Consider the following 22,697-nt stretch of genomic DNA (forward strand, 5'->3'; position numbering starts at 1 on the left):
AAGAAGTTACAGACGCAGGAAAAGCAGGAAAAGGAAAGAAGGACAATACATTTTTTCTTTTCTTTTATCACAATATGTGTCTTAATGCTGTGGTTCTTCTCATTAATCCTTTTAACAACTTACCAACTGCATTGCTGACAAATGGAACTAAAGTGGCTTTGCCATCTGTCAGTACGAGGGGATGATATGCAATAAAAGTTACAAGGCAGAATCAAACATTGGTCTCATGGCATTTGCCTTAGACAGCTGGCCAAATACATCATTTTACCAGGTTATTGACACTGTAGGTCAGGCAATTAAATAAAACAATTAACTTTATTTTATTTTTGGCTTTAACTTTTGTCTTCCATACTTACGAGGAAGCAAATGTGAAATATAAATTTACTATTCAAAGATGATCACAATGGATATTTTTGGTTCACCATTGTTTTTGATAACTTGGTTAATTTAAGGATTTCGTAAAACTTCAAAGAAATATGTTGATGAGGTTGTTCATTATCTTCTTGTCAATCAGAACAATGATTCAAACAATAGGGGAAGGTAATTTGAGTGATGGGTATTTGTTTTGCTTTTGTTTTAACCATATTAGCAATTACTCCACCCATTTTTTAAAGCAACCATTCTGCTCTATTCTGCCATTCAGTCTTTTTATTTAACTACCCTCAAAACGCTAGGTTTACACCATCTAACACCATTGGAGTGCATAAATTCCTCAAGAAAGTTCATTTCATCTAATCTAAAGCCTTTAAAGCAGTAGCTCTATGAGTGATTAGCGCTGGAGTAAAAGTCACAGTGTCTTTTTGAGTTTGCACTAATTGCAGGAAAGGACACATGAGATTGAGGCTGCATCAACAACATAACCCGTGACAGGCCTTCCAACGAACAGCATGGCATTTGTGAACCCCTTTAAAGTTCATCCGATAGTAATATAACATCCATTTCCGTGGCACTTCACCAGTGAATGCTATCTTTAGAACTCTGATTGTAATATTAGTCTTATATTTAGCCCCTGGGTCAGGACAACCCGAGGGCAATCAACCCAAGTCAAACTTCTGGGAACTTTAATGTTGTATACTTTAGCTGCAAGATTTTTAATTGGCTCCACTATTTTTACTTCGTACTGAACAAGTTTACACTTCCTGCAAGCGGCAACATAGAGGTCACAGTTTTTTTTCCATTGCAATAAAACGCCGTTGAGCAAAGGCTTCAAGGTCACGACATCCCCGTGAAAAGCTAATGCCTCACTGTGCAGTGACATCTTACGTCAGTGACTGCTCACCAGCTAACGACTGCTACGTGGGGTCCTGTATGAGACACCGATATCCATTAATGAACTCTAAATCATACAGAACCCGTCATACGAGTTATTTGTCACAGCAAAGGATCCTAAATTGGTTCAGGTATTTTTCTTCTCAGTTTTTGTTACCTGTTCCTACAAACCTCTTCTCAATCTGGCAACAACATCATAAGCCAACGGAAAACCGAATAGAAGGACTGACTGACGCTGGCAAAGAACACGAAAAACACACTTGGGCATCATCAGGAAATGCCAGGCTTTTCCAAGCGACACTTGTGCGCTCTCACAAACTACGTTTGTCTCTCTCCTCTTCTCTAAGAGTGTAAAGCGTACTGTGCGTGCGTCTGAGTGTGTGTTCCCAGTGTGATTGGCAGGCGTAACACTGGAAAACGTTGTCCAGGTGAAGAGTCTCAACGGGACACATTCCATCCCAGCGTAGATTGGAGATGATTTGTGGATTTGTTCTGTGTTTAGAGTGGGGCCGATCGCACATGAACTGGTAACACGAGGTGTTAGATTTGTGGGGCTTGTGCACATTCATCAAAGGTTAAAGAGTACATTTCATTCTCTTACCGGCATCAGGTATTATTTCTATTATCTTTCTAAATACTTTTTTTAGGAATATCTGAGAACCAACGCAACGGAGTAAAGTTCTCGGAACTGAGTCACTGTTTATTTGGTATTGTGCATCCACATAAGGATGCACACATGCTACAATTGCTTAGGTCACTTTTAATGTAATGTAAACCCATGGAGTAGAAAATCCTCATCTGATGAAAATAATAACAAAAAGGGGACATTTTCACACGACGTACTGTTTTTTATTGATTTTGGTGGTCCCTCTGGCCAAAAAGAACTGTTTCCGAGCACAAGTTACCAAGTTAGCGGGGTGACTTAGCAGTAAACAGCTGACAAGCAAAGCTGACTGCTAGCAGATGTGTAAGAAATGAAGAAACACAAGGTTAGGCCCTATTTTCAGGTCGTCTTCTCCTTTCCTTTCGGCCAATGTCTGGTTTTCCATCTTGGCTGTAAGATGTGCCCTTGGGTTTCAAGTTTTTAACTTAAGCCAAATTCCAAATTCTCTATCGCCTCATCTCTTTGTATGCAACTGAAATGTTACTGTATTTTCTATTCACTTATTAAACATCTTTGGTGGGTAAACCTAGTTTTATGGAGTAAAATACAAAATTGATACAATGTCATTCTTAGATGAAATCAGAAAAGCATCCATACTAATATAAACCAATGTATCCGGAACAATGGTTTGAAAAATAAACTTATATAAACTTAACGTATTTGATAGCGAGACAATAGGACAAAATACTCCTTCCTTCACAATATAGCTTGTGTATGTAAGCGTGACCCATTTGTGTCAGTGTTGTGCACATTTGAGTGACAGACGAATACCGTTAAAGGGGCCAGCACAATAGCGTGTTTGTGGGATGTTGATGTGTTTACACAACACACTTAATATGTACCACAGTAAAGGATGTGTGTCATTTAAACAGTTATGTCTTGTGTGAATATACAAACTCACCAGGGCATTTTGTTGATGAATTGTTCCAAGATTCTGTCTCAAATGTTCACATCAACACCCATAAACACAAGCGGGACACACTACAGACAAAGGACTGAATACAGACTCTGTGAGCTGAACTGTAGAGATCGAATGGTTACTGTGTTTTAAGAATCAAAATGACTCAACATAAGAATTATCTTGTGAATTTAATAAGCTGCTGTCCAAGGAAAAAAATGACTGCAGAAGCATAATAATCTGAGTACGTTTTTCATGTGTTCAGTTTTTTTTTGTGGGATGTGAAACCGCTTCCATTATACAATGTCTAAGACACATCTGCAGACATCACAACTTGTTAAATGTTCAATGATTCATCATGTGAGTCATTAGTGAGACTTGGATTTCACTGCGTCAGCGACAATGACTAAAACAGTTGTTCTCTATATCAGAGTGAGGAAAAATCAATAGCATATTGAGTGTTTTACTGTATGCTGAAGTCATCTTATCATATTTGAAGCTATTGTTGGGGATGTGTTGGTGACTCAGTCCGCAAATGTGCATTATGACGAACTGATGTAAAAGACTCCAGTTTTACATTTTGATCTCACCAGCCTGTTTTGTCTCTGTCGCGATCTGAAAAGTCAAACGATAATGTGACTTGAACGCAGATCACAGGGCTGAACGCGAGAAGAAAAAGGTCTGGTTTTCCAAAACTGAAAAGCTTTTTCTTTTGCCTGTTGAGAAGAGATAGTGCATGTGCGTAGTTTATTTGTGTTAGCCGTAACTGTCAGCGGATCTTAATTACGAGCGGTGACTACAATTACATGCACTGACAACAGGAAGTGTGTGTTTGTTTTAAACAGGATCTCTTGACAGAGTATCTGTGTTTATAGCTTCTAAGCCCACCACTGTCATCACTAACCCCAACATGCGCACACATACACTCATACACACACACACACACACACACACACACACACACACACACACACACACACGCAGTTCACTACCCAGACAAGTAAAATACCTTAACCACCTCTGCTCTGCACAGTTAGAGGTCAGAACGAGATACAACTAAATTGCTGCAGATAAAAAAGACATATGGATGCATTCGCACACAATGCATGGCTCACACATTGAACACAAAAACTTCCAAACAGATCTACAGGAAGTCTAGAAATACTCCACACACTCCAAAAATACGCACTCAGACAGACCAGCCGTCAGCACAACGTCTGTATTGTGCCCTTCTGCTACAGTTCATCCATTTTACTCAAATTGCTCTTCATCCACGCTATCTCACTATCAACTTCTTCACTTTCTTTATCACCTCCATCTCCCTTTGAGCTTCCTCCCTCCATTACTAACTGCATGACGATATGGAGTTTCTAGCAATAACCAGCCACAGATGTGAGGAGTCTTGCATGGTGACGGCGCTCACATGAGCGCGCAGTGGGCTACTAAGTCTCTCTAATTTTCATCTTTCAGCAGAAGTCATGGCGGCTCTCAGTTGCAGTGAAAACACCCACTGGATTTTTGCTGGGAGAGTCAGTATTGAGATTGTGGTCACGGGGGCTCAAACTAGCTGAATCTGCTGCTTGTTTCTAAATGTGACCAAAGAAAGAGCCTTTGGATGCATGTGTGGATGAAAGAGCCAGCGATGTGTGGTTGGGTTGCTTGTGCATGTGCGCAACTGAAGGAGTGAGTGAGTGAGAGAGAAGAGACTTGTGCTCTGGTCCAGTGAAAGTATCTGGCTCATGCTGATGTTTATTATTGCAAATGACTCTGTGGTGTTCTTTAGGAAGCCGCAGGAGCATTACTCAAAGGAGATGAAGATGGAGTCATTCCTCCCCTTAAATATTAATCTGTCAATTCCTCTGTTTAAAAAAAAAATACTGGTAATCCCCACCATGCTGTAACTGTCAATCTGCGGCTGAATAACTAATGGCAATTCTGTTTACTGTGCACCCCATTAGAGTGTCACTGGTGGACAGGAGCGCTGCTGTGGGACTCCAGCCGAGTGTCGAGTCTCCTATCTCATGCTGTCATCGCTGTAAATAGAGATGGCACTCAGGAGATGGATTGGGTTGTCTTGTCCACATCCACCCAACAACACTAACTCCAGTTCTTATCTGACAAAGGTAGGGGGGATGGGGCGGGGGGGGGGGACCATAACACACTCGCCTGTGTTAACAAGTGCCCGCCAGTATCTGTTTTGTAGTGCACACCGGGCTGCTTGATGACCTTTGGTGACATGGGGGCAAGGGTCAATGAGTGGGATGCTATGTGACCGAGAAGGATGAACCTGTTAAATTAATAGAATTATTACCATATGAATCATACTATTTTCTTTACATGTCATTTAGCTGATGCTTTTATCCAAAGCGACTTTAACCCATGGCTCTTTTTTTTTACATTTTGGCCTGGGGAACAATTAGGGGTTAGTGGTCTTGCTCAGGCTCCCAGCGCATCACACCACTCCACCATCACACCATTTATATTGGTCCTGTCACAACCCAAATCTGATTACATTTTCCTTTAAATTAAGTCTTGGTGGTTAAGCAATGTTTAAACAATATCCTAAGACATTGCACATTGAAAAGAGAAGGGGTGAAAGAATGGGCTGGAGAGATAAAGTCGAACACGTGGGGGGCGTGGGGCGCGGGGGGGACTACTTAGAGAAGAGACCCATCATCTGTGCAGTAGTGGAAGCTACATCTTGCAGTCCGACAGCACAGCAAGCAACATTTCTTTCCTATTCGTGTGTCCCGAAACTGTCTCTCCGTGACGCAGCGATGTGGATTTACAAGATCGTTTTCGGACTTTTTGTCATTTCTTTTTCTGGTAAGTTTGGGTGAAGCCATTTTGCTCCGTATCATCTTCCACTGGACTTGGAGATGGTGCCACAAGGCGTCATTTTGTGCGCCGTGCCAAACCCAAGAGAGGCTTTATTAGTACAACTTTCTTATGATCTGTTAAATTATTATTTATTATTATTATTATTTTGTGGAATTATTTCTCCAATCCATTTTATCCTTTAAAATGTATGGCGGTGTTTCTATTTTGGTTTAATCCGACCTTTCGCAGAACATTTCTTAAGTTGGCCTTTCCTGTTAGAAATATTAAAACGATATTAGCATCTGTAATAACGATGTATCAGTCGCTCCGTGCCAGAGCGCATTATTACACCGCATAAGGGCGCACGGAGACGTGCTGAATGGGTCTCGTGAAGAGATCTCGAAACGAGAAAGAGAAACTCCACGATGAAGAAATAATGCAGCCCACTTTGCATTCAATGTTTAATGTGGGGCTTCAGGCAAGCTGCAGCGCGGACAGCGTGCGGTTGTGCGGCTCGTTGCTCTCTGGCCACAAGTTGAGGATCGGATCCACGGAGCCTCCGCTGCTGTGCGATCCGCAGGTTGCTCACCGCATCGCCGCCCACACGCGCTCTCATGTCCGTGTTGTTCCCAGAAGCCCTTGTTCAGCCCTCTTTCGATCGGAAACACATGTTCAACTTTAGGGCTCGTGTTTTTTTCTGTGTTGGGAAGAGCGCTTGAATGGGTTGAAGTGCACTTGGAGAGAGGGTTGCGACGGGTTTTTTTTTCCTAAATATAAATTCTAACCGGGTCTTTGATATTGCAGTGATGCAAATAAGCTTCCAACAACTGAGGCAACTTCTATTACTGATTCCCTTCACTGTATGTGTGTATATTTCAATGTTTCTCATATCCCATAAAAAAGTTGAATTAGAAAACTATTATTGTCATCAGCCTTGTAGTGGAAGCCTGTAGCTGATTGGGTATGGACATGTTATGTAATTGTGTATCAGAGGGAAAAAGAAGAAATGCACTCCAGGACTACCAGAAGACTGATGGTGTCCGGCTGGTCGTTGTGTCTCCTGACTCCTCTCCACTGACCGAAAGCAAGAAACTGAGCCTGGCAAAGTGTGCCAAAGCCTGCAGCCGCAACAGAAGAGTTCCTTTCAGCTGCAGGTATGCTTGCTCTTATCGCTTCAACCTTTAAACTGCAGTGTGTTTCGTAAGAGGATACCCTCTCACACTGGGAATGAATGGCTGCCTATACATAGAGATGGTCCTTGTCTGTCTTGTTTAGCCGGCCTCTCGGCTGCAAATCATATTCATGTGTACTTCCCTTTTCCCTTTTTCCTCTATTCTTCCTTTCATTCTCTCTCCGTATTCTGCAGAGCATTCCTCTATGACCATAACAACAGGAAATGCCAGTGGCTGTCGTTTGACACACACTCGCCAGGAGCCCAGAGCCAACAGGACTTCAACTACCAACTGTATCAAAAGAAAGGTGCCCTCTTTCACCCCTTTTTTTCCTCTACAAGCAGACACTATAGTGGCGTTTTTTGTGTCCTCCTCCCCTTTGCCACCATATCATTGAAGTAAAAAAAAGTCACAGCATAGTGTCACTTCCAGTTAGCAGAATCACTGCAGTGTATCCATTGATCATTTAATACATGCAGGAGTTTTATAGCTCTCTAAATACCTACTTTGAGGGTGCTTGAGCAACTGATTGAAAGACAAGGACCATTGTCCTGTTTATTGTCTGGCAAAACATTAAGGTTGATTTTCTGTCAATAAGTTTGTGTAAAACGATGGCAAACCTTATTCTATTTGAGTCTGACTGAGCACATCCGTGAACATGCAAGCTCTGTGGCCCACTCCAAATGTTTTACAGTACATGATGAAAACAGACTCAGCTCTTCGGTAAGATTCGTACTACAGCTGAACAGCTCCTTCTGTCCGTTTTCATCCTCATCTCCAGTGGCTCTGTGTGCACATTACTCCATTGACGTTATTGGCTCCTCCCACTTATTCGCTGGCTTTTTCTGTCATTTTGTCTCTCTGCCACTGTCTCTTCTCATCCTCCCTCTTTCAGACTATGTGAGGGAGTGCATTGTGGGCACAGGGGAGAGCTACAGGGGGCGGAGGTCGATGACAGTGAGCGGCATCCGGTGCCAGGCCTGGGCCTCTCCAATTCCTCATGAACACAAGTAAGAATCTGATGTACTTTTCACCACAAAGTCAAACAAAGTGGTGTTGCAGCTGCTTCTTATGGTTCGCGTCGGCTTGTTAGTGGTACAATTATCTGGTAGCTTGAGGCTAGTCTGTGTGCTTATCTGGATATGACATATTAGGGGTTGATTAGGCTGCTAGGAGCAGTCATTCATCAGAACTGACCTCATTGTAACACTTTACACACTCACAGATCATTTCCTGTTGCGTCCCTACTGTTTATCTAGGTGTGTGTGTGTGTGTGTGTATGTGTGTGCATGCGTGTGTTTATTTTAGATGGGATTAGAATAATATCTAGTATACAGCATTTGGTTTTTTTTGTATTGCTCCCAGTCAATTAAATGGACTTTAGAGATAAAAGTGAGGCAATGCTTTCTATAGGATTATGAAACTTAAATGACCAAATATTTAGTAATTGGCTAGAAATCAACAAGACAACTCCAATTTATTCTTTACATTTTTTGTCTGTAGTCTCATAATTCACCCCTATGATGTGTGGTGTAACTTTAGGAGAAAAAGAATCAGACAATTTGAACCAGGACACAAATGACATGCAGCATGTTATCTTTTCATATCATCTTATTCAAATGAAAAAGACTGGAAATCCAGTACAATCAGGACAAAGTTCATCACTCCCCAATATTAATAACAATCAAAGAACCTCAGAAATTACACATACTGTACACTTAATCTTAGACTCGTATGTTCTTTGGACCACATGCTCCCTCCTACCTTCTCGACTCCCCTCTACTCAAAGGTATTAAATGACTTTGAAAAGCTTTGTAGTGAGATGTCGCTGCAGCAGACGAATCAAAGAGGGCTGTGTGCGTTTGTACCTCCAGTGAACCTGCTTTATCAGTCTGCTCTTAATGTCTCTTTAGATCAGGTGATTACACTCAGGCGTTTCGTATGTTTTATCAGTCGACTGAGAAACTCTGACACACACACACACACACACACACACACACACGCACAGAACAAATTGCTATTTTATCCATGAAAGGTTTTTCTTCTTTTCTGATTTCCGAGAAAAGACCCTCTCGCTTCGGTACCTGTCATTACCCACTCTCATGACACGCTACTTTAGAACTTTATCTTCTCATCAGTATGTGGAAAAACACAGCTTCACGGTTCACTGCAATATGTCCATCATAGCAATTGATGACTGCAGCCATGTGCTACCCTGATGTAGAAGGTATGAGTCATGTGTCAGGGTGTTTACAGTGCATTCGGGAACCAGCCTCATGGAAAACTAACATTGCTTCTACGTATTAATGCGAGCCCCTTTAGTCTGGCCATCGATTACTTTTACACTTGTTAATTTTCACACAGGCACGTTTCAGCCATCAAAGTTAAGCAGCAGGTGCCTCGTAAATGAGCAGATGATTATTTATTCTGTTATAGATTTATAAAAAGAGACAGATAGCAGACGCTGTTATCTCGGGTGTTTTTCAAAAACAAGTTGCTCTGCAAGCCAGCTGTATTTTTTGGCAACCCATCTTGGTTCATCTTACTGTTTGTGTAACTGCGACTCTGCTCCCAACAGTTTCATGTCTAAAAGATTCAGGAAGAAGGACCTCATAGAGAACTTCTGTCGTAACCCAGACAACTCCAGCGTCGGCCCGTGGTGCTTCACCACTGACCCGCGGCCCGAACTCAGACACCAGCAGTGTGGCATACCCCAGTGTTCACAAGGTAAGCTACACGCAGACACAAACACACCCAAAAATACGTCTGCATGTCACGGGAGGACATAAAAAAATGTCTGTTCCAGATGGCAAATTTCCACAAAAATGTTCTACTTAATAGTCCAAAATGAGCTGCTGCAAATTAGGCAATCGCATATTCTTTTGGACAGAGAAACACCTGCTCTAAACATGCTCAACCCTACAAATGTGTGTGTGTGTGTGTGTTTTTGTGTTGGGGACCTTTATTTTGCAGGGGCTAGCTACAGCCCTTTCTTGTCCAGGTTTTTAAAATGGTTTTAACCTAAAGAAGCTGGGAAGCTAAAGAAGCTTAAATCCCCCTTTGTCTTCTTTGGATAAATTGTTTGTTGCTTTATCCATCTCTGATGCAGTTTGAGTTATTGGTCCGAAGAAACATGATGATAGATAAACTCTTTTCCATCGGTGTTTCAGCCACGATACTACAGGCATAATGGACACTTACGTCTAATCCTCTGGGGATTCATTCTGTCAGAAGGGGTTTCCTCTATCGCACCTTAATGACGGACCAGGCTGTGGCTCCATAAGACACGATGGAAACCCTCCTTGCCCTCCGACGCACACATGTTGTCCCGCTAGTTTATCACAAGTTGTACAACAGAGGTTATGGCTTCACTTTTGATGAACGGCCCACGTTCATTATGACGAAAATTACTGGAAGGGTCGTAATAGGAAACATGCACACGGACACGCAAACATTGTGTGCGCAAACACACTCAGCAGTGGCATTAAAATGTGCTCCGTCACAAGGGCAGTGGACTCATAAACATCTGTTTCTAATCTGCAAGCTCTGCGTTGTTAACACTAGACAGTGTGTGCTTGTCACCAGGCAAAACGCTGACCCTTCTCTACATCAAAGGGGTCATTGCCGTCACTAGTACAAGATTCAATAAGTGTCTACGGGAATTTAAGGGGGATGCATCACTTTCGTATGGGGAGTTTTATTGAAAAAAAATATATTATCAAATGTGTTCCTGTGTAGTTGAGTGCATTCACTGTAATGGGGAAGACTACAGAGGACCCATGGACCACACAGAAAGTGGAAAGGAATGCCAGCGCTGGGACCTGGATGATCCACACAAACACCCATACCACCCCAAAAGGTAACACACACACATGCATCTGCATACCCCAGTATGACATTAAATTGTGCATGCTCAATCACACGCATGGATATTTGATTTAATAGCAAACAAATTGATGAGAATACCTGATGTAACAGAACATTCCCACAATATTTTCCTCTGGTTGTGGAGCTCTGCGGTGATTTGGATTCAGTCAGTGTTTCTTTCCCTAAAGGGAAGCCATCAGAATGCAGTGTGTAATTGTATGTGTTTAGCAGCACTTTGTTGGGAAAACCCATAATTCTCACTTAATGGGTGCAAATACTTTTACGCTTTCAACATATTATAAAGCAGACTTGGGTCCAGGAATGGGAAAAGTTTATAGCTATTTTAAGGAGGCCATACATTTTAGTCTTTAGTCTGTGGCTCTTTGCGTGGTCTTTGTTTGTGTACGTGAGTTTCTGCTGTGTCCAGGTGCCTCTGTGTCAAGAGAGTGCAACAACTACTCATCCAGCAGGTGGTCTGGATTAGCACGCACTCGTTAACACATCCTTAATCATCCCAATGTTTGTGTAGACGAGGTCCCGGACTGCTCATAGCACTAATGCAATGAGAGAGCTCCAGAGCCTGATGCTGCATGCCCGGAGGCTGCCGGCTTGGAGGGATGTGGGACTTTGGGATGACTTCCTGTAGAGCACCTGTATATGTGCAGCCTAATATCTCCCTCACTCCCTTGAGCTGTGAACAAATTCACAGATGGATTCCTTGTACCGTCTCAGTTATTAATGCTGCAATTGCGTGCAAGAGAGAATCTGCTCTCCACTTCTTCATCGTTCTGCTGAGGAAAGAAACACGATTTTTCTTCTCAAGCACCTTTAGGGTTTAAGAAAGGTCAGAATTGCTGTTTTCTACCACTATAACGTATGTGCAGGTAAGATAGTTGGGTAAAGGGTTGTGCAACAGTTGTTTTATGCAATGTTAATACCTCATCGCTTACTTTGGTCTGTGTCTTAACATTTTAATTCTGCATGTTTTGCATTAGGTACCCTGACAAAGGCCTCGATGATAACTATTGTAGGAACCCAGACGGACGCCACAAACCCTGGTGCTATACAGTGGACCCAAACACACCCTGGGAGTACTGCAACATCAAAGTTTGTGGTAAACGTGCATTCATGTTTTTTTTGTGAGAGGTTGAATGGGATGCATGTTAAGCGTCAGTCTTTGCATATCTGCGGGTGGCTGCGTGGATGTTCTGTACGGGACCATTACGTGTGACTGACGGCACCAGCAACTTCCTGTACCATTCCTCTACCTTTCATTGGCTGAAACTATGGAAAAGAAACACGTACAATCAAACACTTTGTTCCCATCTTTGGTTTGACATTGTTATGTCTTCTCTAATAGCCAGAATGTTTATTCCCCCCTACGCCACTGGACTGCTGTTTATTGTTCTACGCCAGCTCTTATGTATGGTGGTCGTACTGCACTGGGCTCAGTTACTCCTCCACATTAACCTCCTGCACATGCAGACACAACACCAGGGTCACACTTATTACAAGCAGATCACTTTCAGAAAATCTCGTACACTTTTCGTAAGCAGTGTGATTGATTTATAGGAGCTAGGTGTATGTGCAACATCTATTTGTGTGTCTACACTTCTATATGATCTATAGTGCATCATGCTCTTTGTTGACCTACCATCAAGGACAAGTCTCTGAGACAGTCACTGTGGTCCTAAAGAACATGAAACAGAGAGAGAGGACTTGTGTTATTGTTGGGCTCAGGTTCGTTCTCCGGGTTTGTGATTGGTCTGTTTTTCCTGCTAAAGTCATCAACAGCACTGGCACCGTGTTTACTAGATGGCCTTCTTCCATGTTGACCCAGTGATTCACTGTTCCCCTCTTCAATTTCCTTTGTCTGAAAATGTTCTCTCTCTCTCTCTGACTCTCTAGTATAGGAGTTTGTTGGGAACAGACCAAGTTTACGACCCAGTTAGTCTTAATCAGAAAAAGGCAGAGAGAAGAGAGTCAAAATGTTCTTTTGTCAAGGCCTGCTCTTTTGTTTACTGTCACAACTAGTGCATATCCATTTTAGACATATTGTATGGACAGAAAATGTCTGTTTTTTTAGTCTTGAAGATCTGCAGCTTTGCACATTGTTGGATACAATCATGCACAATGTTCAGGCTAATTAACTAGTGTAGCTTGTGCGTAATGAGCAGCTCTTCTATAAAGAAAAGTAGAGCTGATAAGATCATCTGCCTGGTTTTTCCATTTCGGTCCATATCAGCCTCATTACACGGCCAGTGTAATCCGTAGAGGAGGCTGTTTGGGGGGAAAGCAAGTGTCCAAGAATCACTACTGATCACAACAAAATGTGTGTTATGCTCTCAACGGTTGTTGTGAGTTTGGAGTGAAATCCATTGTAAGATTTAATTTATTTTTAACTACCAGAGAGATGTATTAGTGTGATACATAATAATAGAAGGCAAATTGATAATGTGTAGCAATTCCAATGCATTTACTATAGAGTGTTATTTTATAATTTAAAATCAAAGTTCATCAAAGTTTCAGTGCAGTGCCCAAGTTCATTGGAAGTTCACCTCCAGTTCTTTCTGCATTTCACAGTCGCTCACATTTCCTCACACACCCCCCCCCCCCTTTTAAAACAAATTCTTATCCATCTTGGATAAACTTGGATAACTACCTAAATAGCTTAATAGAGCTATTTGTTCTATCTACTGTATGCATTCACGTTCATTCAAGTAATTCAATACAAACACGCATTATATTACCTTGCCACCCACACCTTTTAATATTGTTCTGCTATTTCACAGAAACGACTCCAAAAAGTAATGTGGTGGAAACCACCGAGTGCTACCAGGGCAGAGGAGAGGGATATCGGGGGGCAGTAGACGTGATGCCCACCGGGCTCATCTGCCAACGCTGGGACTCCCAGTACCCCCATAACCACACGTTCATACCTCAGGCCTACCCCTGCAAGTGAGTCAGACTGTCACAGAAGACATCCGTCCGCTCGCTCGCCCACCTGCACGCGCGCACGTTTAAGCAGATCACAGGACGACTTTCTCTGTGTTTTCCAGGGACTTGAGAGAAAACTACTGTCGGAATCCAGATGGCCGAGAATTCCCGTGGTGCTTCACTACGGACCCAAGAGTCCAAACCATGTTCTGCACCAACATCCCGCAGTGCGGCACCCAAAACAATCCCGTCAATGGTGAGAGACTCAAAAGCTTGATTTCACACTCAAGGAGAGAGCCAATCTTCAGTGAATCCCAAGTAGTCTATATTTTTATATTTTGCACACAAGTTCACATGAGACCTTGCGAGCACTAATATTGGCCTGCAACCATGTATTCTCTGTCCCAGCGGAGCACTGTAGCCCTATAGGACTGTGGGAATGACTGACCACCTAGCCTCACATAAACAAGCTCTGACAGCAGCTCAGGATTGTCAGGTCTCACTGGACAGTGAAAGATTGAGTGGAAGGATTAGTGCTGGATGGGAGTTTTCTGGGGTAACAAGAGATTTAAGTAAAATATGTAGATCTAACAGTAAGTAAAAAAATATATCCCTCAGGATCTTAGGGGCATGTCTTTTAGAGTATGCAGCCTCGCATTGGGATTAAAATCCCCTTCTGAGATTGTGTTGCGGTCTACTCTGGTGGACTGAATACGTTCCCATAGTGAAATGAGATGCAGGGTGACTTCCAAGGCCTATTCATGAGCCGTCTATTTCTAAGGCATCACTGTGAACTATGTCTTTATGTTCCCAGTCCGGTTCGTTCTTGATCTGATGACAACCACGTTAGCTGGGAAAATAAGAGTTGTGATCTATTATATATATATATGTATAAGGCCTAGAAATATATATTAAATATATATTTATAGGCCACAAGGGTACAAGAACTTAGAAAATGAAGATATGAGAAAGGCCCACTGACTCAACAATGAACTGATTCAATTTTATTGGTAAAATGTTAAAGGCACTGCGACTTCATGTTGGGCCCATTTGCGTGTTCTCTTTGGAATGCTTGGGTTTACAGCTCAAATTTAGGACAATTTTCCACTTGGACCAAAATGTCAATCTGATGTGGTCATAAAACAGCATGAATGAAGTATTTAAGTGGTCATTTTAACAATTTCCCACAAACATACTAATTGTGCATGAAGGTAAAGTGATGATATTTGGGATAAAGATGTAAAGTAAGTAAGTAAATTTGACTCATAGGGAATATTTGTCTCATTTTAATTGTTTTTTTTTGGTCCAAATCCAGACTGCTATGAAGGCTTTGGGGAGAATTACCGAGGAGAGCAGTCAAGGACGAGATCTAACCTCCCCTGTGCACCTTGGAGGGACCATAGCAACAGGTCAGCTCACTGGATCTCAGCTTCTTTCTAACCTAATTAACCAACCAGACAAGTGTGTCGTTCTAAAATAGACATCCAGGCGCAGCTCTAGTACATGGAACCAACGAGAGAGAGTCTAACACAGTATACAGGTTATTTAAAAGCTCAATGGGATCAAAGGAAATCAGTGATAATGAGCAGAACATTTGCATTTCATGTGTCTCAGGATTATAAGTAATTCCTCAGCTCTTTGTGATACAAGCTTGTGCATCACAGCCTTAATGTGCACAAGAATGTGGCCATGTTTTTGAGAATCATTTGGTAACCTAAGACGTGGTGGTTAGCGCGAGAGGCGCCCTATTATTGACCTCTATTACATCTTAGAGTCGTTGTTAGCAGGTGAAGTCAGGCCTTTTTTTCCCTCAGAGGAGAAAATGGCTCCTGCGGGTTCCATCAATAGACTCTCCACCATCTTCTAATGGCCAGATAAGTGTTTCTCCGAATATGACCTAACTCTGCAGGAATGACTCCGAGTGATAACTTGGCAGGGGGATATTCACTTCACTCCTCACCTTTGAACCCAAACCCCTCCTTTGCCGGAAGCCTTCAAAGCCAATTAGCTCCACTGCTTGGCTCCTGCACAGCGGTCAAAAGTCAGGGTTAGGGAGTCACACCGAGAGCCTGCTGTTATGCTAGAAAGCAACACACATTGGATCACTGTGGTGTGGTACCCAGCCTCCTTCTCCTATGTATCTGTTTGTTTGTTTTACAATCCTCCACCTTATCGGTCAACAAGGTCAGTGTGGGGAAAAAGAGCTCTGTTTGTGGAAAGTGCTTATGTGAATACTCTCATGTAAGGGGTGTCTATATTCAATATGTGAGTGTAGGTGGGTGTAAACCGTCTCAGTGAATAAGTCCTTTGGAAATTACCTCTTTATCTTGTCTAGAGGGGCAGAGTTTGTACAGCTGTGTCGTTTGACCGTTCAGATCCTATCTAGCAACATTTGTTCAGCTTTTACTAATGGTTATAAATCACTACAAATCCTTTAACTTTAATCGACAGACAGATTATCTGCTGCATAATGGTGGGGAAAAAAGTCCTTTTGTTTTGAATATGGTCTTTTGGGATGAATGAATGTTGATGAAAGATAAGTTATTGGATCTTTTGTGTTTGTCCAGTGGCGAGAGGGCCACGCTGAATGCTGGCCTGGAGGGAAGCTACTGCAGAAACCCAGATAAAGACAAACATGGCCCCTGGTGTTACACCAACAACTCTGCCATTCCCTGGGACTACTGTCATATCAAACCATGTGAGTGCAACAAGGGAGTGTGTGCAAGTAAGTCACACACAGTCTCATATCAGGGTCAGGGTGTAGATCTGTTTCGCAGGTTAGTGTTGGTCAGGAGGGATTCACAACTCATCAGAAAAACATGGATGGGCTCCTTCTAGCTATTCCTACATGGACCAAGAGCCAGAGCAAACAGCACAGACAAACACCAGGGCCCTCATGGACAGTCTGAAGTTTACATTCCTGTGCAAGGTCGTCTAGTTTCTGGCATTAGTTAACACTCCCACATCCCTTGTTTGTCTCCTTTACCTTCTGCAGGTGGCGCTTTGCAGATCGCCATCCCACTGGGTGAGTGGCTTCGTCTGCTCGTCTCTATGTGTTTGTGTTTGTGTCCGTGTTTACGAGCTGCTCAGCTTCTGATCCGTATTTGATGGGCTCCAAGGCAAGTAGGGGTGTTCTCAGAACTCCGTGGAGTCCTTTTATAATATGCAGCTATTATAGAACGTATACGTGGTGAAGGCGGTTTCTGTGTATGTGTGCCTATAAGAGTCTGCGCGTGTTAGTTTACGCGTTGGACTCCGCACATAATAAGTCAAGAACAGACGATAAACACCTCGACCTCTTGACATTTAGAGTTCAAATGACACTTGTGAGGTATGTGAACACATTATATAATTACCCTAATTAATTGCCTCATCACAATGACTGGTTAAATTTTATATGTAATGGTCATTAGTTGCTCTAGTGCCTCCTGTTTGACTGTGTAAACAGAATGTGGACATTAACTACATCATGTGCCTGTGCCTGTGAATGCTTATTTATGTCATTAATTGTGCGCATGACATGAAGAATTTGATGACATGTGTCTGTTCTTTCCAGCTGAGCTGTCCTCTGTGGGGTGTTTTGTCCATAAAAGAACCAGAATAGTGGGAGGATTTCCGGTGGGCATATTAGACGGCAGCTGGATGGTCAGCATACAGAAAGGGTATGGCAGTGCATTTAATGTTCTACAAATTTCCCCCTGATAAAGAACAATTCAACATCTTTTCCAGACCATGACAAAAGTCGATGGATTTGTATTTAACTTTTAAAGTTCCATTTTATTTATATTGGTCATCACATACTGCATCTGCAGTTAATCCCATCCTGCTGCATTTAGGAGCAGTTTCCATGTTTGTTTATAGTGAAGGGTTCAAATGCTGTTCCGGAGGCCTTTCCACTTTGCCCTGACCCACATGAAAGCCGCTATTTAAGCAGATTTATTTTCATTTTATGTTTCAGATGCAATAGCAGCCTTAGTGCTTCACCTAATTAGAAAGCCCACATGCGCTATTTCAATTTTATTTGCAAATTCTTGAAACTCTTAACAACAAAACAGCCCTTCAATTCCAAATTGTAAAATGCATCGTCTACACTGCAAATGCGTTTTTATTATATTACCGTTGTATATGCAGTTTGGTTACTGCACCACTACGTTTGTAAAGTTTAGATGTGATATTGTTGGTATTTCATTGCATTATTTTACGTCCCTCTCCTCAAATTTGACATTTTTGTATAACAATGCAATTTCCCAAAACAGATTTTTACCATTGACAGTATTTGTTTGCATATGGTGTTCCACAGCTGTGTTGTTTGTGTTTTTTGCTCCTTCCAGGTCACAGCACTGGTGTGGAGGTTCACTAATACGAGAGGAGTGGGTACTCACTGACAGACAATGCTTCTCCTCATGGTAACAAGAAAGTCTATTAATGCCCTTTCTTTCCTTTTTGCTTAAAACATCATCTGTCAGAGCATGTTGCTTCTTTATTCTGAGTGTATTAGATGTAAGATGCATTTTTGGGATTCATAAATATTCTGGTTTTCGATCATTAAAACCATACAGATTTATTGTTAGTTTCCTTTGTCTTTCCTTACCAGTCTAAGAGAGTAATGTAAGTGGAATATATTTGTATTAACTCTGTCTTCAGTGTGCCAGACCTCAGTGAGTATCGGGTGTGGTTGGGAGTCTCGGATATTGGAGAAGGCTCTCCTGACTGGTCTAAGAGACAGGAAGTGAACATAGCCGATGTGATATGTGGTCCTGAGGGCTCAAGTTTAGCCCTCATAAGGCTGTCTAAGTGAGTACCTTGAAAAATAATCTCAAAGATATATTGGCATACTTAACACTTGTGTGTGATGCTGAGCGATGAACTTCCTGTGTTCGTTATGCAGACCTGCCCTCCCTGCAGACAATGTCCATACACTTCAGTTACCTGTGGCAGGATGCTCCATCCCAGAAGGAACAATATGTAAAATGTATGGATGGGGTGAGACAAAAGGTACTGATATTCTACAATCACTACGGCTGTTCCACTCCCTTGGTCTGAAGTATATATTACATTGGTATTCTCCTGCAACAGTCCTGTACTATTCTGAGGGTGGAAAAAATATATTAAAACAGCCCTGAGTCAAGTAATTGGTTAATGTAAAGCTTAGTATTTCTCACCTCTGCTTTAAACATTCTAAATAGGACACTCAATTATTTGTATTTTCTACTGAAATGAGGCCTAAAATTCTACAATACAATGGTGGCATTTGTATTGCATATTCAAAAACCCATCAGGCAATAAAGACAAACTTAATCTCTTTCAGACACTGGCCATGATGACCAACTGAAGGCGGTCAACCTGACCATTGTCAGTAATGTGCGGTGCAGAGAGATGCACAGAGGCAACCTCCACATCACCAACACCAAGATCTGTGCAGGAGGCAAAAGGAATGAGGGAGTGTGTGAGGTAAGCTGTTACGTGGTAGTGTTCATTTTACCATTTAAACATCAGGCTGAATAGAGTTTTAGGAATAAGAAGCAAAACTTCACACTCAAAGTAAATCAGACTTTTATACTTTTAGATAAAGCAATCATACCCAGTGGAATGCATTGTTTGTTGTTTGATCCAAATCTCAAACAAATGTTCTTTGAATCCATAGGCTTATTATTCAGGCTGTTTCACTACATTTCATCAGACAGCAAAGCCTTGCCTTCATGGCTTCTAGCTTCGGAGGACAACTTTCTATGTTCACTAAGACAAGTGTTGGTGTCCCTCATTAAGGGCTTAACAAAGCATTTTGTTTCCATGTGCTGGTTGTGATCAATCCAAGCGCATCCAAGCACAACCAGCGACGCAGAAAAAAACGCGCCATCTCCTTCTTTTGCAGAGGGATTACGGCGGTCCTCTTGTGTGCCAGGACGGTGACATCAGGGTTATTGTGGGAGTGAGCGTTCATGGCAGAGGCTGTGCTCGGGCCAACCAGCCTGGCATCTTCATCAATGTGCCCTTCTACACTCAGTGGATCTACAAGGTCTTCAAATATTACCCCAACCCTGACATCGTCTAGCGATTTAAACAGAACCACACGTAGACCCTCTAGTTCTATCATTTCGGCATTTTTTCCATGCTGTCCATATCTGCACAGACCCATAGCAACTTGATCAGAGCACCCTTAATAGATCAATGAATGAGGAAACACTGTGATTCAAACACATCATAAACTTTGAGTTGGGAGCAAAGCTGGCAAAAATGTGGTTTAATACATTTTTTATGGTTCTCTTTGAGTAGCAAATCCAACAGAGTGGCATATGTGTATGTGAATACTCTTGATTCCTGGTTGTACTTGAATGTTTTAACACCGAAATGCAGTGGTTCAGTCTTTGAGGAGTACATCAATGGGCCACTTAGAAAACTGTTCAGTGGTTGGGCAATTTGAAGGGCATTCTTGTCAAGCTTCAGGCATCTCCACGGGGGCTTGGATAAAGTGGTCCTTACTGTACATAGTATTTTAAATGAGTGTATTTGTGACACTCTGAAGATAATTTGGGTCTTATAGATCTAAAACAAGATAAGTTAATGGTGTATTATACAGAACAATTATATACTGTGCCGAAACACCAAAATTAAAGTCCATTTTCAGTATTTTACTTTCATCACTTTCAGAATTTTACATTCTGTGTAGATTTAAAAACAGAAAACGTTCACACATTCATGTGTCCACACAGTTATTTCTAAAAATACAAATATTTCCTGAAACGCATGTATTAATACATTGCGTTTGTGTCTATGTGCAGTTTTTTCTGCAGCAATGTCAGTATGCAAAAAGAAAACTGCAAAAGGGTTGTGTGTGTGTGTGTGTGTGCGTGTGTGTGCGTGTGCGGTTAAGCCTCAGCCAAATGAATTACCATCCTCCCCCCACACTCAACTGAATTATGTTTGTAAAAAAATGAGACAACATTTCCGTTTGTATGCGTGTGCACTGAAAGATGCTGCAAGCTGCTATACTCTACAGGTTGTACAATGTCTTCTCGCCTCTGTTTAATATAAATGTCATGTTACTTATCCACTATGCTAAATGTAAAACCCAATTCCTGCAATTATTTTAAATATTTAATGATTTCTGTGAGTATAATAAATGTTTTTTTAATCAATGGCTTGAAGTGTTGCATTCTTTAATGTTCTAAATGGAAACGTGTGTCTTCTCAGCCGGTTCGCCTGCTTGCTCTGCAGCGTCGTCAAAGCTGTTGTGCTTCTCTGCCAGAAGATGGCACCATAGTTACACTGACCCTGATGGAATTTCTTGGAAATATTACCTCTCTCTCTCTGTCCTTAGCACCCTTTCTTCTTCTTTACTCTTTATCTCTCTCTCTCACACACACACACACACACACACACACTCACACACACACACCATTCCCATATCCTTAGTTGCAAACACAGCACCCATTTCAGCCTTGTAGCTGCATTTAATCAAGTACTACAACAGCATGGGAGTATTATGCTGCCACCCTATTCAGATTTCTGTAGACAGGGAGTGAGGGATAGATACGAGGGGCATACCAGTGTGTCTGTGTGAGTGAGTGGGATGAGTGAAGGTGAAACCGAGCAGGAAATCAAGGACTCGAAGCTGAAGATGAATTGTGAATACATTGATGTTGTATGAAGAAACTTCTGCAGCAAGCAGAAAATACACAAGGGATTGACATTTTCTGTTGCTATGCACACGATGTGCGCTGATGCTGACACAACACAGGCGTACCCAGCAAACACAGGCACCCGGACCTTCTGAGATAACCGACGCTGTAGATAGAGGCGTCAAAAGGAGATGAAGTGTAAGAAGTTTGCTTTCATCTGCAGGTCAGCTGGACGGACAGAGAGACAGAAACGAGAAGACAGAGGAAAAATGCACACACGCGCGCACACACACACACACACCTTTACAATTGCACATGTGAGACCCACAGAATGTGGCTAATGATCCACAGAAAATGTTTTTGTTTTGTTTTGTCCAGCATTCCAAAATAGGAATTATCATTTTGTTGGGTTGTTGTTTCCCCCTCTGCTGTAGTTTGTGACACAAAGGAAGGAAGTGCGGCTGGTGCCCAATAGCCTTCTGCTGAACATTAAAAAGCGCATTACCAGATCCCGAATGTAAGCCCCAGTCAACTGAAACTGTGGCTAGCCAGTGTTTGAAATTCAAACCAAGTAGACGGACTACTCACAGACCGCCACAGTTGGCTGATGATTTCATGCAGAATGTGACCTATCAATATCTCTGTACGCGTGTGTTACGAGTGTCTGAGTGAGAAAGAAAGGGAAAATGAGAGAGACTGATTATTCCATGGTGAGGCTTTCATAAGCCACAGGATGCTCCATTACAGATCATTGAGTTTCAAACTTAGTTAAAAATATCTCTCGTAATTGAATAATGTGTCCTTGTGATGCCATTTAACCTCTTTTCAAGCACTTCACTCTCTGCAGACGTCTCAGACTTGGTTGAGTGAGAGCGCATATATCCAAATGTTACATTTAGGATTACCAGACAGAAGGGAATAATCAAAACCTTCAATAGGATCCTTCCCCTATCAGTATTTCATTCTGTAACTTGACCTACCATTCGACCCTCGCACTTAGTTTACCATCAAGATAAGTCTCACATTTCATAATGTATTCTGTTAAAAGCTAACTGACAGGGTGTGGTAATCCCCCATTCACAAACTTTTGACTTATAGCATGAGGCTGTTTTTAACACAAACTCTCCCCTACCTTTTTTATTACTAAATGGTGAGCTCCTGTGATAAAAATAGTGGAGGATTTACTAGCAAACAAGTCATATGTTATCGTCGAGAATTTGCAAATGCCCAACAGAGCAATGAGTAGAGTCAGTGTGAAACCTACCGTGTGCATCTACAGTTATTAACAAAGCAGTTAGTGAATAGTGACGTATTGTAAAAAATATCCATAGTCTGTGCCTCTGAATGTCAAAATATGTCATTCAACGTCGATGATATTTCTACAGCTTGATGTGCCGACCTGTGTGGCAAAAACTATTAAAATTATAATGTCCTAAAATAGCCACTGCACA

At 42.0% G+C, this 22,697-nt stretch overlaps 1 protein-coding gene across 1 annotated transcript; it reads left to right on the top strand.

Moving 5' to 3' along the window:
- The first annotated feature begins 5,511 nt into the window (after positions 1–5,511).
- On the top strand, positions 5,512–20,759 carry hgfb (hepatocyte growth factor b). Its single transcript, XM_037452162.2, has 18 exons — positions 5,512–5,657; positions 6,643–6,805; positions 7,018–7,130; positions 7,719–7,833; positions 9,402–9,550; positions 10,562–10,682; positions 11,686–11,804; positions 13,483–13,648; positions 13,750–13,883; positions 14,943–15,036; positions 16,195–16,325; positions 16,623–16,652; positions 17,184–17,289; positions 17,959–18,033; positions 18,272–18,421; positions 18,516–18,622; positions 18,936–19,078; positions 19,500–20,759. Exons 1-18 carry the CDS (start codon positions 5,609–5,611, stop codon positions 19,677–19,679), a joined length of 2,145 nt encoding a protein of 714 aa, XP_037308059.2. The 5' UTR covers positions 5,512–5,608; the 3' UTR covers positions 19,680–20,759.
- Positions 20,760–22,697: the final 1,938 nt, after the last annotated feature.

Source organism: Pungitius pungitius, chromosome 6 (genome assembly GCF_949316345.1).
Source record: "Pungitius pungitius chromosome 6, fPunPun2.1, whole genome shotgun sequence".
In the NCBI taxonomy this organism is placed as follows: domain Eukaryota; kingdom Metazoa; phylum Chordata; class Actinopteri; order Perciformes; family Gasterosteidae; genus Pungitius; species Pungitius pungitius.